Here is a 15,718-nt window from a genome sequence, read left to right on the forward strand (position 1 = left end):
TAGTGATGGCAATATTTTGGGAGGATTTATACCAGTATATAAAATTAAATCCATTCAGAATTTCTGAGCTTTTGCTGGGTGGTCCTATTGTACAATGTGTGTCTATTGTTTAAAGGGATTCTGTCTAAATATATCCAGAAGGGGAGCTGTATTAGTCCGTGGCAGCAAAAACAACAGAGTCCTGTGCCAACTTAAAGACTTACAGATTTAGTCTTTAAAGTGGCACAAGACTCTTTGGTGTGTGTATATGTGTATGTTAGGAGTAATGTGACTTGAACAGCTAATGTGCATAACAACTAGGGATGTACGAAAGTCACTTACCTTGTCACGGATTCTGTTCATGGTGGGGGAGGCGTTCTGTCCCTCCCCCCGGAATCCTCAATGGGGGGGAGGCGATCCGGTCCTCCCCCCCGGAATCCTCGACGGCCGGCTGTGCTCCGCAGCAGCTCCGCGGAGCAGCCAGCCAGCACAGGGCTGTCAGTAGCCGGATTTCCGGCCGCGGTGGCTGCTGGGTTAAAAAAAAAAAACCGCGTATGCAAATGGCGGCGGCTATAGCCGCTGCCATTTGCTTTCCTTATTTTTTGCCATTTTAGTCTACGTAAATATTTACGTAGACTATTACGGCAAAAATAAAGGGGAATGCAAATGGCGTAGCGGGCGCTATTTGAGTCCCTTTTTGATTCACCGTTTTAGCCTATGTAAATATTTACGTAGGCTAAAACGGCGAATCAAAAAGGGACGCAAATAGTGCCCACTACGCCATTTGCGTTCCCTTTTATTTTCGCCGTAATAGTCTACGTAAATATTTACGTAGACTAAGACGGCGAAAAATAAGGAACGCAAATGGCGGCGGCCATAGCCGCCGCCATTTGTGTACGCGTTTGTTTTTTTTAACCGGGATGTGATAGGCTACGTAACTCTTTACGTAGCCTATCACGTCTCTGTAAAAAAAAAAAAAAAACCCTAACGACCAGACTGTGAATGGTGGTGGTGGCAGCCGGTCGGAAGACCAGCCGCCGAAGCCGCCGGAGCTGCTGCCGCCCGGAACATCCTCCCCAGGTAAGTCTCGTCCCGGGGGGGATCTGCGGGGGGTCAGAGGGGGGGCAGGCCGTTCTGCCACAGAATGCACTGGCATTCGGCCTCACCGAGATCCGTGGTGGAATTCTCTGACATCCCTAATAACTTCCGGTTGTGCACAATTTGGGCTCTATTCAGCACATAGCAGATGGCAGGTGATGGTCTTTGTATGATGTCTGACCCATACCACCATCGTTAAAAGTTGACTAAAAACCTCAGCTTCCATAGCTGAAAGGATTGTATGAATAGGTCTGCAAAGTTTCCTTTTTTCCTTGAAGTCAGATAATACTTTATTAAATGGATAGGTTTCTTTAAGTTTTCTTTAAGATTTCAGATTAAGTTGAACTGTTGTTTCTATAATCACTGTTGATGCTTTTATTAATAACATGTTTTCCATGGCAGGCACTGGTACATGTGCTGGAAGCATTGACAGGGTGTGTGCGACACATCTGTACTATGCAGGAGACTGTGTCCTTAGAACATGTCCACAGTCTTCCTTCTTCCGTTCTTCATGTAATCAAGAACACATTTATACATTGCAAGGTTGGTGAGTTTAATCACACAATAGGTGTTTAATATTCATGATCTAGCAGATAAGAAAATGTTCTAGGCTTTTTGTTTTGGGGGAAGTTTCAGTTGTCAGCCAGCAACTGCAGCGGACCAGTTGCAGAAGGGGACTTCACTTCCAAGCAAACACCTTTTATTTTTAAAGGCCGCTTCATGTTACACTGAAGTATTATCACCCGCACCAACAGCTCCTTCCCTTCTGCAGACACCAGTCACTTTTGCCTCCCCACCCCCCACCCTTTGTGCTTGTCACTTTCCTCCACTCGTCTCCATTGCTAGCTGTCAGGTGTACATGAGGGTTACAGAGCAGTGAGTGGGATTGCAAAAATTATGCAACATTCATGGCAGGGCAGTAAAACAGAAGGGAAAATGGTGCAAATTTCAAGGAAAAGCAGTACAACGAAGGGGAACTTTACACAATTTTCATGGAAAAGCAGTGCAGTGGAGGGGAACATGCAAAATTCGTGGCAGAGCAGTAGAATGGAGGGGAATTTGCACAAATTTAATGGCAGGGATTTTAAAAAAAACTTTGCAGATGCTTAGCAACTTATGCTTAGCAACTACAGATACTATGAATGGAGAAATAACTTGTATTATGAATTAGTTGAAATATTTTCTATTTCCTGAACCTGCATCCATCGCTGATCTGTATAATATGTTCATTTTATTTCTGATTTTGTCTTTTGCTACAGAACAGTGAGACATTGTACAGTGAGTGTCTTCACTTGTTTTCTGATTTACTCCAGTCTCTGTTTAAGGAGGCCTATTCTTTGCAAAAGCAGCTTATGGAACTACTTGAGATGGTATCTGTGAACTCCTGTACTCCTGAAGACAGTATAGCAATTATGGTATCAGGTGTGTATAAAGAAGATGCATCTTACAACAGGCCACTCTTTACTGATGCTACAAACCAGGTCTCCAAAACTTGAAAACACGCATTTCCTTTCGTGAAAGTTGATGTTACTCATCAGTTCAAAGAAACCTATATTTATTTTGCCAGGGCAAAATATATTTATTTTGCCAGGGATTACTCCCTCCTCAGATTCAGGCCCACATACAGATGGAAGTAATTGAAAACATATTTTTCCCTTATGCATTCCATTAGTTAATTGCTATTGTGAACTTATGGAAAACAATATTCCGGTTATTGAATACAGTAAATGCTGTTCACTGTGTTAGATGCTGAATTTACCTTGCATTTAATTTTTGTTCCTTTTTCCTCCACAGTGATTCACACTGTGCTGGAGATCTGCTCTGCTATTTCCAGAATAGATCATGCCCTTCATGCAAATACATGGAAGTTCATAATCAGGTACGTTTCATGCTATTAATGTTATCTGTTATATTATATGAAGTTCTAAACAGATCATATAGCCACTTTTTTACAAACAGCCAGTCTGACTTACTGTTGAGCTCAGATGACGTTCTTGAATTTAAAGCAGTGTAGTTCTGTAGTTTCTTATATGTCAAAACTGCCTAAAATCCAAGTATTTCAGTTGTGGGTTGAGTAGCTAATTTAAATGTTTAGGAGTGTGTATGTCCTTACTCCCATTGTAATTCAATATTTAATTAGAGCACAGTGGAGCAGCTTTATAATTTAGACATGGGACATCCCGGGGTATGGAAGTTCTGTTGACTGGTCCTGCTCCAGGGCTACTCACCTCTCTTCACATCTCCTCCACCACGGAGCATTCCTGATTCTCATCTCTCCCTTTATCGTTCCTTCCTTTGTGTAAAGCTCAGGCCCAGCTGCTTCAACATCCTCTCTCAGCTTGTTGAGAGGGAGGGGGTGAAAGGAATATTTGACCATTTGCCCTGGGTGCTGATTCTTCACCTTTACTCCATTCTTTGTCTTCATCCTCTGGGTCTTCATCTTCAGTTTCCACGTCTTAGGGATTTCATCCCAATCGGGCGAGGTGATGATGTTGCGCACTTTGGCATCCTTTGTGCCATCCTTCCGAGCTCAGCGTATCAGCCTAATGGCTACTTGTTCAGCCTTACGCTCCCACGCCTCCTCGGAGGCCAGGCTGTCTTGCAACGTTTCTCTAATTTAACATCTTCAGATCTTGTTCTTTCCCCCGCTCGTCCTTGAGCTTTTCTGCTTTCTCCATTCTGACTCCTTCTGCCCGACAGTTTGTAATGCTGTCAGCAAAAAGCCATGCCAGAGTTCCTGCACTCTGTGCCTCCTTAGCTGACCACTTTTCCAGCTGCAGAGATTCCAATGCAGTTTCCAGAGCCCCTGGCATGCAGTCCTTCTTGACCTCTGGCCATGCAACTGGTCCGCTCAGGACTGCTGATTGCTTTGCGACTGGACCCCACAGCTCCAACTGCGGACAGCCCTGGAGTTGGTTTTGCACACCGACAACTGCATCCTCCTTCCCTTTGAATCCGAACATATCAGTTCTCTTGGCACCCTGCTCACTGCGCCAATTGTATGCCTTGGCTGTGGGCTGCTAAGGTTTGGAGGTGCTGAGATAGTGATGAGCCAGATCCAGGTTTGCTTACAAGGAGACTTTATTGAGTACCTACAGCACACAGAAGTACCCAATGGTTGGATCAGACAGCTTCTCTGAACCCAACCATTGGGTATGCCTGTGTACTGTAAGTACTCAATAAGGTCTCCTTGTAAGCAAACCTGGATCTGGCTTATCACTATCTCAGCATCTCCAAACCTTAGCAGCCCACAGCCGGGGCATACACCAGTGGAGAGGTTCTTCTGGCTAGACATCACTCATGGACTGCCAGTTAAACCACACTGAACCAGACCTAAGTGAAAGTTGCACTGAGACTCTCATTCTGTTATTTTCCTTTAAAAAATTATATATTATCTGTGGCTGTAATGTTCATTCCTTAACATCTGAATCAACTCATTATTTTCATTTGGAATTTAAGCATTATCTAGTCTGAGTACCCAGCTCCTATTTTATGTTTCAGTATGTAAGCATACTGTAGGTAGTTAGGCCAGAATGGTAAGATCTATCACTAAATTGTCTTTGGTTTTTTCCAGGCCTGTGCATACATCTATTCATGTAATTATTCCTGTATTTAGTAAAATTAGAAGTCTGCTTGTAGAATAGTAAGACAGAAAGCACCTCTTCTGAAGATTTCTCTGATTGTGAACTTGGAAAACTCTTGAGTCCAGGGAAGATCAGATATGCTCAGTAGACTAAAACAAGTGAGTCCTGCAACAAAATGTTGCAGTGTATCCTTACCTTCTAACATGAATGCTGCTGTTCAGGGTGTCAGCCAGTCATGGCATCCTCTAGGTTTTATTTTATTTATTTCATTTCTATACCGCCCAGTAGCCGAAGCTCTCTGGGCGGTTCACAAAAATTCAAACCAAAGAGCACACAATAAAACAATATAAAGTATATAAAACATTAAAACCACAGTATAACAATACAGCCACAATAAAACCTAGCAGCATTGCAGGGATTTAAAATACCTGATTTAAAACAGCAAAGCTAAAAGTCTAGAAAGCTAAAACGCTAAAATGCCTGGGAAAATAAAAAGGTCTTCACCTGGTGCCGGAAAGAATACAGTGTAGGTGCCAGGCGAACCTCACTAGGGAGCTCATTCCGCAGCCAGGGTGTCGCAGCAGAAAAATCTCTTCTCCTAGTAGCCGCCCGCCTCACTTCCTTTGGCAGGGGCTCATGGAGAAGGGCCACTGAGGATGATCTTAAGGTCTGGGCAGGCACACATGGCAGGAGGCGATCCTTCAGGTAACCTGGCCCCAAGCTGTTAAGGGCTTTGAATGTTCATACTAGCACTTTGAATTGGGCCTGGAAATGGACTGGCAGCCAGTGCAGCTGAAAAAGTACTGGTGTAATATGAGCTCGCAGGCCAGTCCCTGTTAACAATCTTGCTGCCCTATTTTGGACCAGCTGAAGTTTCTGGACCGTTTTCAAAGGCAGCCCCATGTATAACGCATTGTAGTAATCCAGATGAGAGGTTATCAGAGCATGGATAACTGTAGCTAGGCTATCTCTGTCCAGATAAGGGCGTAGTTGGTATACCAGCCTCAGCTGATAAAAAGTGCTCCATGCCACTGAGTTCACCTGTGCCTGAAGTGACAGTTCTGGATCCATTCTCCCCCTTCCTCAGTTTTCTACTTTTTAGACAGACACTCAACATTCCATGGCTATTGATCATATGAGCATGAGCATGTGAGTATGATCAATCCTGATTTGACTGTTGGGGTGATTGCCCCCTTAGGCTTTAAAAAATATATATTCTTCACTTCCACAAGCCTTAGGATTCTTTTGAACATGCTGATACCTTCTGCTTGTTTCTCAGTGGCCCCTGTTAGCAATTACTATTTCATTCACTATTAGAGGGATTGATGGAGAGGTTGTGGTTCTAATAACCTATTGATTATTTACAACTTGGCAAATATTTGTCCTTGTCAGGCAAAGCCTCAAGCACAAATCACTGATAAAGAACAGCTTGAAACATTCTGATATCTTCAGTGGCCTTTGTGAGGACATCCTGTTTTCTTTCCAATCTTGTTTGCAGCTGGCCGAGCAGATGAAACGGTCTGGAACACAGGTGAATAGATTATTACTTACAGTATGGGTGGGACATGTTTTGGCCTACACCTCTTATCAGCTCTAGCCAGCACAGCCAATGATGAGGGATGATGGGAGTTGCAGTCTAAAAACATTTGGAGGGCCATAAGTTGCCCACCCCTTGATTAGAAGTTGACTTCTAAAAGTGCCGAAATTAAAGTTGCAAGGGATGATAATTGAAAACACATACATACATATTAGGCAAGGCTACAAGGATAGCCTTTAGGCTTTGGGGCAGCATGTACCCTACTGTTAGAATCCTGGGAATCCTAGCTTTCCTTTTGCCTTTTAAAAAAAGTATATGGCAGGGATGGGCAAAGTCCCCTTCAAGGGTCTACCTCAGGATATGTAAAAGTTGCCCCACAATGGCTTGGGTGAGCATCATGTTGACTGTCACTTGTCAATGGGACTACACTGTCAACGGGGCTACACTGCTTTCAGGGAGCAAACTTTATTGTTGATCTGTGATGCACTGATTTAGCCAGAGCTTGATGAGAAAATTAGGTAGAGCCACAGTGGCGGGGATTCCTGGATGGAACATGATGCAGTAAAGAAACCCCTGGCATAGAGATGATGAATCTGTCATGCAGGCCATAAGATGCCTGAAAATGTGGTGGTGGATGGAACAGAAAACGTATGGAAAAACAATAAAGTCAAGTTATCTGTTTTGAATTTTCAGAATTCCTAAGCTCATGTATCATGTTATATACTGGAAGTTAAAAAAAAAAGTCTATTAGCAGCTATACTGTAACTTTCATACATAAACAGTTTTTTCCTATTCCATCTCTTGATCATGTTGAACTTCCATTATGCACATAGAAGCACCAGAAGAAGTTTTCTAAAACATCGTTTAATGTTGTCCATTTGAGCTTTGCTGTTTCTTCCCTTTTGGATAGGAGAGCATTGATTACAAGTTGTTCCAGAGGACAATCAAACTCTGTAGATTCTTCGCTAATTCCCTGGTACACTACACCAAGGTAATTTATGTGTGTGGTGGTGAAGAACTATGCTATCTATATGTTGATACAGTTTTGGCAAGCAAGTCCCCAAAAGTTACTAGCCTGCAAAATGTTTTACTAGACTGCTGAGGGCTGACAAAGGAGGGATGGAGAGCTGCATTGGGCATGGCAGACAGGGATTCCCTCCTTCAGCAGTGTGCCTGGTTTCTATGTTAGGCACAGAGAAGGGATGGAATGCTCTGTCCCTCCTCTGCCAGCCTATTCACTTGTCTGTATGGAAGTCCATGCATTCACCTTCATGCAATTCCTCATAACCTATGGCGACCAGGCTAGTGCTTAAATACAAGGCTGTATTAATTTTGGTATTCTTCTTGACCATAGTGAAGCCATGCAGTTTGTACCCAAAGTCATATCTGAATATGGCTAAGTTTCCAGTTTATCATATCAATTTTGTCATATCTGATTATCTCTTTTTCACTGTGTATTATACCAGTTCCACTTCTATTTAAGTCTTCAATTATAAAAGACAGTTCCAATGTGTCAGTTAGTGAACATCCTCTCCCTTTCTCTAAATCTTTTGTTCCAGTTTGAAATTAAGTGATTTGATTGCTTCAGAGAAACATCATCTGACTCAGAATCACTAATTATATCTGAACTATAAGTTTTTCTTCTAACAGAGGGTGTGTTTTTTTCTTGGGGGCATCAGCCCTAATCTTATCCTGTTTTGAATTTTACATTAAAATAGTATTTGACACTGTTGGCTTTACAGGAGTTCACTTCTTTCCTGGTGGATTCCTGCCCTCAGCTTCATCGGACATATCTTGAAATATACAGGTAAGTGAAAATGATGATTTAGATCCTTTCCGATCTGGATTAAGGCCTTGTTTGGGGACTGACACTTCCTTGGTTGCATTGGAGGATGATCTTCACTGGAAACTGGACAGAGGGAGTATATCCCTGTAGGTGCTACTGGACCTCTCAGTGGCTTTCGATATGATTGACCTTGGTATCTTTCTGGGACACCTGAGATGGAGCTTGTGGGCACTACTTTCTGTTGGTTACTGTCCTACCTGCTGGGCAATCCCAGAAGGTGGTGTTGGGGACAGCTGTTCAACCCTTAGACCATTGACCTATGGAGTCCCTTAAAGCTCCATCTTGTCCCCCATACTGTTTAACATCTACAGGAAACCAGTGGGAGAGGCTGTCTGAGAACTGGGGTTGGGTGTCATCAATATGTAGTGGTGATCAGCTCTATCTCTGCATTTCCTGTTATGCTGAGGAGGCAATGAAGGTTCTGAATAAATATCTGAGTGCAGTGATGGATTGGATGTGGACTAATAAACTGAGATTCAGTCCAGAAGTGCTGTTCGTCAGCAGTGTACTCTATGTGTGGCTGCCTTTAAAAACATTCAGAAGCTTCAGCAGGCACAAAACTTGGTGACCAGAGTGATCTCTAGAGTTTGTTTTGTGGAGCATATTACTCTATTCTTGTACCACTTCTCCAGGCTTCCAGGTGAAATTCAAACTGCTGGTTGTTACCTTTAAACTCATAAACAATTTGGAGCCAGCCTTATGAACCTGCTCAGTCACAGTGTTCAGTATTGGAGGCCTTGCTCCACATACCATTGCCTTCCACAGTGCAGTTGGCTGGGAAATGGAATAAGTCCTCAGTTCCAGGAACCATATTATGGAGCTCCCTCTCTAAACAGGTTTCATTGGTCCCCTCTCTTTTGAGCTTCAGATGAACTTATTTCATCTGAGTTTTTACTTAGGGTTATTTTCTCCTGTTATTGGTTGATTTATATTTTTTGTTATCCTTTTTGTTCTTGGCTTTATTTGATTTTTTTTTTGGCTTTTAATTGTATAACTGTTAATTTGGCTTTTATTATAAGTTGTTTAGGGGCCCTTTTTAGGACCAAAAATCATGGTATAATAAATGAATACAAAAAATTAAAAAACATATGTTTTATTTTTCCTGGACCTTAGAATTTGCTCAGGACAAAGAAAAACTTGTGTTTTTATGGATAGCCAAAGGCTTACTTTTATGTAATACCTCAGTGAAACCAGCTCATCTTAAAATACCCTAGGCAATTTAAAATATCCTTGCCAATACACTGGCAATTTATTTTATTTAAAATATGAATAAGCCTCTCTTCAGCAATGTTCTCAGAGTGACCCAGAATAACATAATAAATTCACATTTTAAAAACAATGAATCATAAGTATTCAACAAAATAAAATACAGCAGAGCTAAAAAAAAAAAAAAAGATAAAATGCCAGCACAAAACCTTGGACACTTAAAAGGTCTGGGCAATTGGAAAGGTTTTCACCTGGTGCCAAAAAGAAAAGAATGGTGTTAGGCCCATCTGTTAGGAGAGGGGATTCTAGAGGTGAGATGCCATAACAGAAAAAGCCCTGTTTCCTGTCATCACTCACCCAATCTCCAAAGGTTGGTGGGACCCAGAGCAGGGCTTCAAAAGCTGTTCTTAACACTCAGGCAGGTTCATGTGGGAACAGCTGGTCCTCTAAATAACCTGGTCACAAGCCATTTAGGGCTCTGTAGGTCAAAACCAGCACTTTGGATTTTGGCTGGAAAAGGACAAAAGCCTGTGTAACTGTTTAAGAACTGACAATATGTGTGCCATACATCCAGTCTCAGTTAATAATAAGTGTCCAAGGTTTTATGCTGTATACATGCTGCTGTATTTTGCACTGACTGCACTTTCCGAAGGTTCCTCAAAGGTAGCTCCAAATGTAGTGCTTTATAATTATTTAAGCAAGATAAATACCAGTGCATGCATACCCTGTGGCCAGACTATTTATGTCCACGGCGATGTTGCAATTGGGTCAGCAGTCTGTAAGCTAAGGCCACTTGAGCTTCCAGTGATGACACTGGATTGAATAGTACAGTGCTTTAGTTTATGCTACTTTTAATCTTAGAAATTCATGCATGGTGTTGTTCAGAATGCAAGCAGTAATGAAGCGTTCTGTATTCCTTCTTGACAGCAAGTTTCCTCCAAGTCTTCATGCTCCAGTGATTTCTGAGGCTCATCAGGATGAAATAGCAAGGGGATTCCTAGTGGTGCTGGATTCCCTCCTCCTGCAGCTGCTCTCCTCTAGGCCATTCCTAGAAGTGGTATTATGTAAAACTTTAGGTAGTCTGAAAGGCCCTGATTTGTCTGCACTGCATTCTCTGCAGTAGAGAACTGAATAACTGCTACCAGGGGCTCACACTTCTCTCTGGCCTTGGTAGCCAGTCTTTTTTTTTCTATTAGGTAGCTGTGTAGTACAATCCCACTGCAATAATATTATATGCATTTTCAAAATATATATTGGTATAAGCAGATTGATTAACTCAAAGGTTATCTATGTTAATGAACACCTGACTATTTATTTATTGCTGTTAATCATTTCATAGCTTTCGACTATTTTTCTTTTCTAACTGTTAAGGCTCATCTGCACAGAATTACATTTTTTAAAATTAAAAACTCAGACATTATATCCTTTTACATATTGACCCAGTTCACATGTAATACTAACGCATGGGTGAGCATGAGCAAGCGCAACCTAGAGTTTAACACAATAACTAATTGAACTAATAACTGTCCATGTTTAGGTGTCACACTTAACCTACAAAAGGGGAATCGTAGGTTGGAAATTGAAAGTGGAAGTGAGGAGCGTGCCAGAGGCAGCAGACTTGCTTGCTCCCACTGGTGCGTGATGACCCATGGTTTAAACAACTCATCGGTTGGCATGATATCTGAACCAGCTCATTATGATATAAAATCCAAAATATGGAGAAAGTATAGATTTTGACGAGTAAGATGCCTATTTTAATTCCTTTCCAAGAAATTTCATTGTAAAGATGATGAAAGAATTACAAGTCTTTCAAGAAGCAGAAGCCCAGTGGCTCTGTATGGACTAACAATTTTTTTTTGGCTTGAGTTTTCACAAGCTAGAGTCTACACAGTTGTTCAAGCTAAATCACTGAAACTGGGCCCACAGGATTTGGAAAAGCTGTATTCAGAGGTTTCAATATGAAACTAGATTTTTAGCATGTATGGCCTTCCATTTAGAGTTCTCCGAATGGTCCAAAAAGTTTTATTAAAAAAATGAGCAAAGGTCTCTGTTAGAAAGGGGGAAAGCAGCTGTATTTGAGTTATAACGGGTGTTCTACAGACTATGGTGTCTCCAGCCGAGGCTTTTATGCCACCGTGGCTCATTCTCATTCACAATATTTTATGGGTGGTGGTGAGGTATCCAGACATCATCTCCACTCGTAATCCTCCGTGTTTTCCTAGTGCTTCTTCTGTATTTTTCTTACCGCAGAAAATCCATTAAGGAATAAAAGATGGAATTGTTGCACAATTTCTCATCAGTAGTGGTAGGAACTGTCTGTCCGGAAGCACCCTGAGGCTGCAATCCTATATTTACTTATGTGGGAGTATCATTAAATTCAATGGGACTTACTTCTAAGTAGACACATATATTATTGTGCTATACTCCTATGCGTGCTTACATTAGAATAAACTTTATTGAACTCAGTGTAACTTACTTTTGTGTAAGCATGCATAGGATCAAGCTGTAAAATGCACTGAGCACTTGATTACCAAAGCCTCTCCTGCCACCTGTAGTGCAGCCTTTGCACTTCAAATGCCCAGCTAAATAATCTCACTAATAATTACTTCATTTCTAAATGCTTGCTCTTGGTTTTCTAAAAGTTTTAAACTGTTAGGCTGTGCTAGGAACCCTGACAAAGAAAAAGAAATATACTACCTTGCCCTGCATAATTATTTTCCTCGTTCTTCTATTTTTATTTATTTATTTTTGGTATTTAGTCTAAGTTCAGGCTAACAGCTTGAAACATTAGAATTTAAAGTATATGCTCAAATCTGTCCTGTGACTTGTGGATCAAAAAAAGAGGGAAATCAAACTTGTATGTTCCCCCGTTGATTTTAGTCTGGAATCCCTGTTGGCACCAATTAGCAAAGATAAGATCATTAGTCCCATGTGCCTCTCAAATGCCCCTTAGAGTGCCTTGCCCAGCTTCCTATATTTTCACATTTCACTTGAGTCAGAGAGGAACAGGAGGGACATTCACCAGAACACGGAGGGGCAGTTGCTTGGAATGTCCTCTTGTGGACTGCTGACTGCTTCTGTTCAACCTTCATTTGTTTCAGCAAGGCTTTGTAGCAGTAGCACTTCGTAGATTTGTGCCTCAAATCATTTTGTGTCAAGCATGGGTGAAATCCAGTTCAGTTTTTCTGCTAACAAAGCAAACTTTGTTGTTGTGTTGGGGGAACTGGGGCCTAGGGTCCATAGTGTACCGTATTCATTTTTCTTTTCTTTTTTAATGTGATTCCCCCTTTGTCATGACCTTTGGCTTGTACAATAAAATGTGTAGATATATGATTCTGTGAATGAAGGATTAAGCTTTGAAGTGATGCAAATATCCTCATTTACAGAAGAAGAACGTAGGATTTCTACTCACAAATGTGTTTATGGAATCCCTGATCCAAACCTGTTAAATGGGCTATGGTGTTTTAGGATCTAAACTAGAGTTGTAAATTTCTGGAGTTGTAAATGTTTGCATGGTTGTAGAATTCTATCAGGATATAACATGAACGCTCCATACAAATGGAAAATTATTTTAAAAGTTGTAACACTTTTAAAACATTAACTTCAGATCTCTCTCCTGAGCTGCACTTTCCGCAATGTCGTCTTCTGCTTTCTGTCATGGACATGTTGCCATCTCAACCCCAAGATGTGCAGGCTCTTTGGAACACAGGAAGTCAGTTCCCAGAAGAGATTCCCAGGTAATTCCTTGCTACTACACTGGGTCTGTGTTAGCAGGTAGGGGTTTATTTGACTCAACATGCTCTATGTTGGCAAGGTACCTGTGGTACCTTCAATATGCTTTATAAAGAAAAGGTGTGTTGATCTTTTGAAGGAAGGATGGTGTCTGGATTTAGTGAATAAATGAAGGTCAACATTTGTTGTTGTTGTTGTTCAGTCGTGTCCGACTCTTCGTGACCCCATGGACCATAGCACGCCAGGCCTTCCTGTCCTGCGCTCTCTCCCGGAGTGTGCTCAAGTTCATATTCATTGCATCGATGATACTATCTAGCCATCTCATCCTCTGCCGTCCCCTTCTCCTTTTGCCTTCAGTCTTTCCCAGCATCAGGGTCTTTTCCAGAGAGTTTTCTCTTTGCATTAGGTGGCCAAAATATTGGAGCTTCAGCTTCAGTATCTGTCCTTCCAATGAGCACTCAGAGTTGATTTCCTATAGGATGGACTGATTGGACCTCCTTGCAGTCCAGGGGACTCGTAAGAGTCTTCTCCAGCACCACAGTTTGAAAGCATCAATTCTTCGGTGCTCAGCCTTCCTTATAGTCCAGCTCTCACAGCCATACATTACTACTGGGAAAACCATAGCTTTGATTAGACGGACCTTTGTTGGCAAGGTGATGTCTCTGCTTCTTACTATGCTGTCTAAGTTTTCCATAGCTTTCCTCCCAAGGAGCAAGTGTCTTTTAATTTCATGGCTACAGTCACCATCTGCGGTGATCTTGGAGCCCAAGAAAGTAAAATCTGTTACTGCTTCTATTTCTTCCCCTTCCATATGCCAGGAAGTGATGGGGCCAGATGCCATGATCTTCGTTTTTTTAATGTTGAGTTTCAAACCAGCTTTTGCACTCTCCTCTTTCACCCTCAACAAGAGGCTCTTTAGATCCTCTTCGCTTTCTGCCATTAGGGTGGTATCGTCTGCATATCGGAGGTTGTTGATAATTCTCCCGGCAATCTTAATTCCGACCTGTGATTCATCCAACCCAGCGTTTCTCATGATGTACTCTGCATATAAGTTAAATAAGCAGGGTGACAATATGCAGCCTTGTCGTACTCCTTTCCCAATTTTGAACCAATCGGTTGTTCCATGTCCGGTTCTTACTGTTGCTTCTTGACCCTCGTACAGGTTTCTCAGGAGACAGGTAAGGTGGTCTGGTACTCCCATCACTTTAAGAATTTGCCACAGTTTGTTGTGATCCACACAATCAAAGGCTTTAGCGTAGTCAATGAAGGAGAAATAGACGTTTTTCTGGAATTCTCTTGCTTTCTCCATGATCCAGCGAAAGTTGGCGATTTGATCTCTAGTTCCTCTGCCTCTGCGAAACCCAGCTTGTACTTCTGGTAGTTCTCGGTTCGCATACTGCTGAAGCCTAGCTTGTAGGATTTTGAGCATCACCTTGCTGGCATGTGAAATGAGCGCAATTGTGCGGTAGTTTGAACACTCTTTGGCGTTGCCCTTCTTTGGAACTGGAATGTAAACTGACCTTTTCCAGTCTTGCGGCCATTGTTGAGTGTTCCAAATTTGTTGGCATATTGAATGTAGCACTTCAACAGCATCATCTTTTAGGATTTTAAATAGCTCAGCTGGAAGACTGTCATCTCCACTAGCTTTGTTGTTACTAATGTTTCCTAAGGCCCACTTGACTTCACTCTCTAGGATGCCCGGCTCAAGTTCAGTGACCGCACTATCATGGCTATCAGGGACATTCAGATCTTTCCTGTATAGTTCTTCTGTGTATTCTTTCCACCTCTTCTTAATCTCATCTGCTTCTGTTAGGTCCCTGCCTTCTTTGTCCGTTATCATGCCCGTCTTTGCACAAAACGTTCCCTTGAGATCTCCAGTTTTCTTGAAGAGATCTCTAGTCTTTCCCATTCTGTTGTTTTCCTCGATTTCTTTGCATTGTTCATTTAAGAAGGCCTTCTTGTCTCTCCTTGCTATTCTCTGGAACTCTGCATTCAGTTGGATATATCTTCTCCTTTCTCCCTTGCTTTTCGCTTCCCTTCTTTCGTCAGCTACTTGTAAAGCCTCGTCAGACAGCCACTTGGCTTTCTTGCACTTCTTTTTCTTTGGGATGAGTGAGTAACTCTAAATTTAGACAAAATTTAGACCTCAGAGTGGTCTTTTCTGCCAAGGTTCTAGTAAATGTTTGTTGGCTATAAGATGCCAATTTATGTTTAGTATATATCAGTGCTTGCAGATTTTTACAGCTCCTGTTTTTTTCTGGAAACCTAGTAGATAATAGCATATTATCTACCAAGCATTGCTTAGTGCTGCACAGTCTTGATTCTTTTTAGTGCAGCTTGACAGATGACTAAAAGGATCTAGTCATTTGGTAGTAAGGAAGTAACCCTGCTGTTCTCCATTTCTCTGCAGGATGCCCTTGTTTGCAGCCCTGTTCCTCAGTCTTCAGCAGTGCTCTGGCGAGCTTTCCCTTCCCTTTTTGCCAGGAGCGATGGGGACAGGGCAAGCTGAAGGTCCTGTCACCTTCTACCACTCTGTTTGTGTCCACTTGTGTACCTTCATCACATCCATCCCTGAATCACATTTCCATCTACTGGTAAGGAGGAGTACTACAAGCCAAGACTGATCTGCTGACTTGGAACAGCTGGTGGATTTTGAAACTTTTAAATCAAGCTTTTGGTTCATGAGATAAAGATAAGTCATTCCTCCCTGATGCATATGTGGGAAATACTAGTATT

At 41.9% G+C, this 15,718-nt stretch overlaps 1 protein-coding gene across 7 annotated transcripts in view; it reads left to right on the forward strand.

Moving 5' to 3' along the window:
• The window catches only part of FIRRM (FIGNL1 interacting regulator of recombination and mitosis), a 66,547-nt gene that overhangs the window by 10,123 nt on the left and 40,706 nt on the right, over window positions 1-15,718 (forward strand). For 6 of the 7 annotated variants that reach the window (XR_014790357.1, XR_014790355.1, XR_014790354.1 and 3 more), the window contains exons 5-13: window positions 1,480-1,620; window positions 2,337-2,499; window positions 2,872-2,956; window positions 6,054-6,192; window positions 7,109-7,189; window positions 7,941-8,005; window positions 10,178-10,326; window positions 12,858-12,987; window positions 15,393-15,576. Coding sequence is in view for 3 of the 7 variants with exons in the window: in XM_084851057.1 (XP_084707183.1) it covers window positions 1,480-1,620; window positions 2,337-2,499; window positions 2,872-2,956; window positions 6,054-6,192; window positions 7,109-7,189; window positions 7,941-8,005; window positions 10,178-10,326; window positions 12,858-12,987; window positions 15,393-15,576 (1,137 nt within the window). In the remaining 4 variants the exon portion in view is untranslated. The remainder of the gene's footprint in view (window positions 1-1,479; window positions 1,621-2,336; window positions 2,500-2,871; window positions 2,957-6,053; window positions 6,193-7,108; window positions 7,190-7,940; window positions 8,006-10,177; window positions 10,327-12,857; window positions 12,988-15,392; window positions 15,577-15,718) is intronic. The other variant, XM_084851059.1, reaches the window with a different exon arrangement.

The sequence above is a fragment of the Heloderma suspectum genome, chromosome 4 (genome assembly GCF_057233095.1).
Source record: "Heloderma suspectum isolate Gila_16-S chromosome 4, 16-S_ref, whole genome shotgun sequence".
In the NCBI taxonomy this organism is placed as follows: Eukaryota; Metazoa; Chordata; class Lepidosauria; order Squamata; family Helodermatidae; genus Heloderma; species Heloderma suspectum.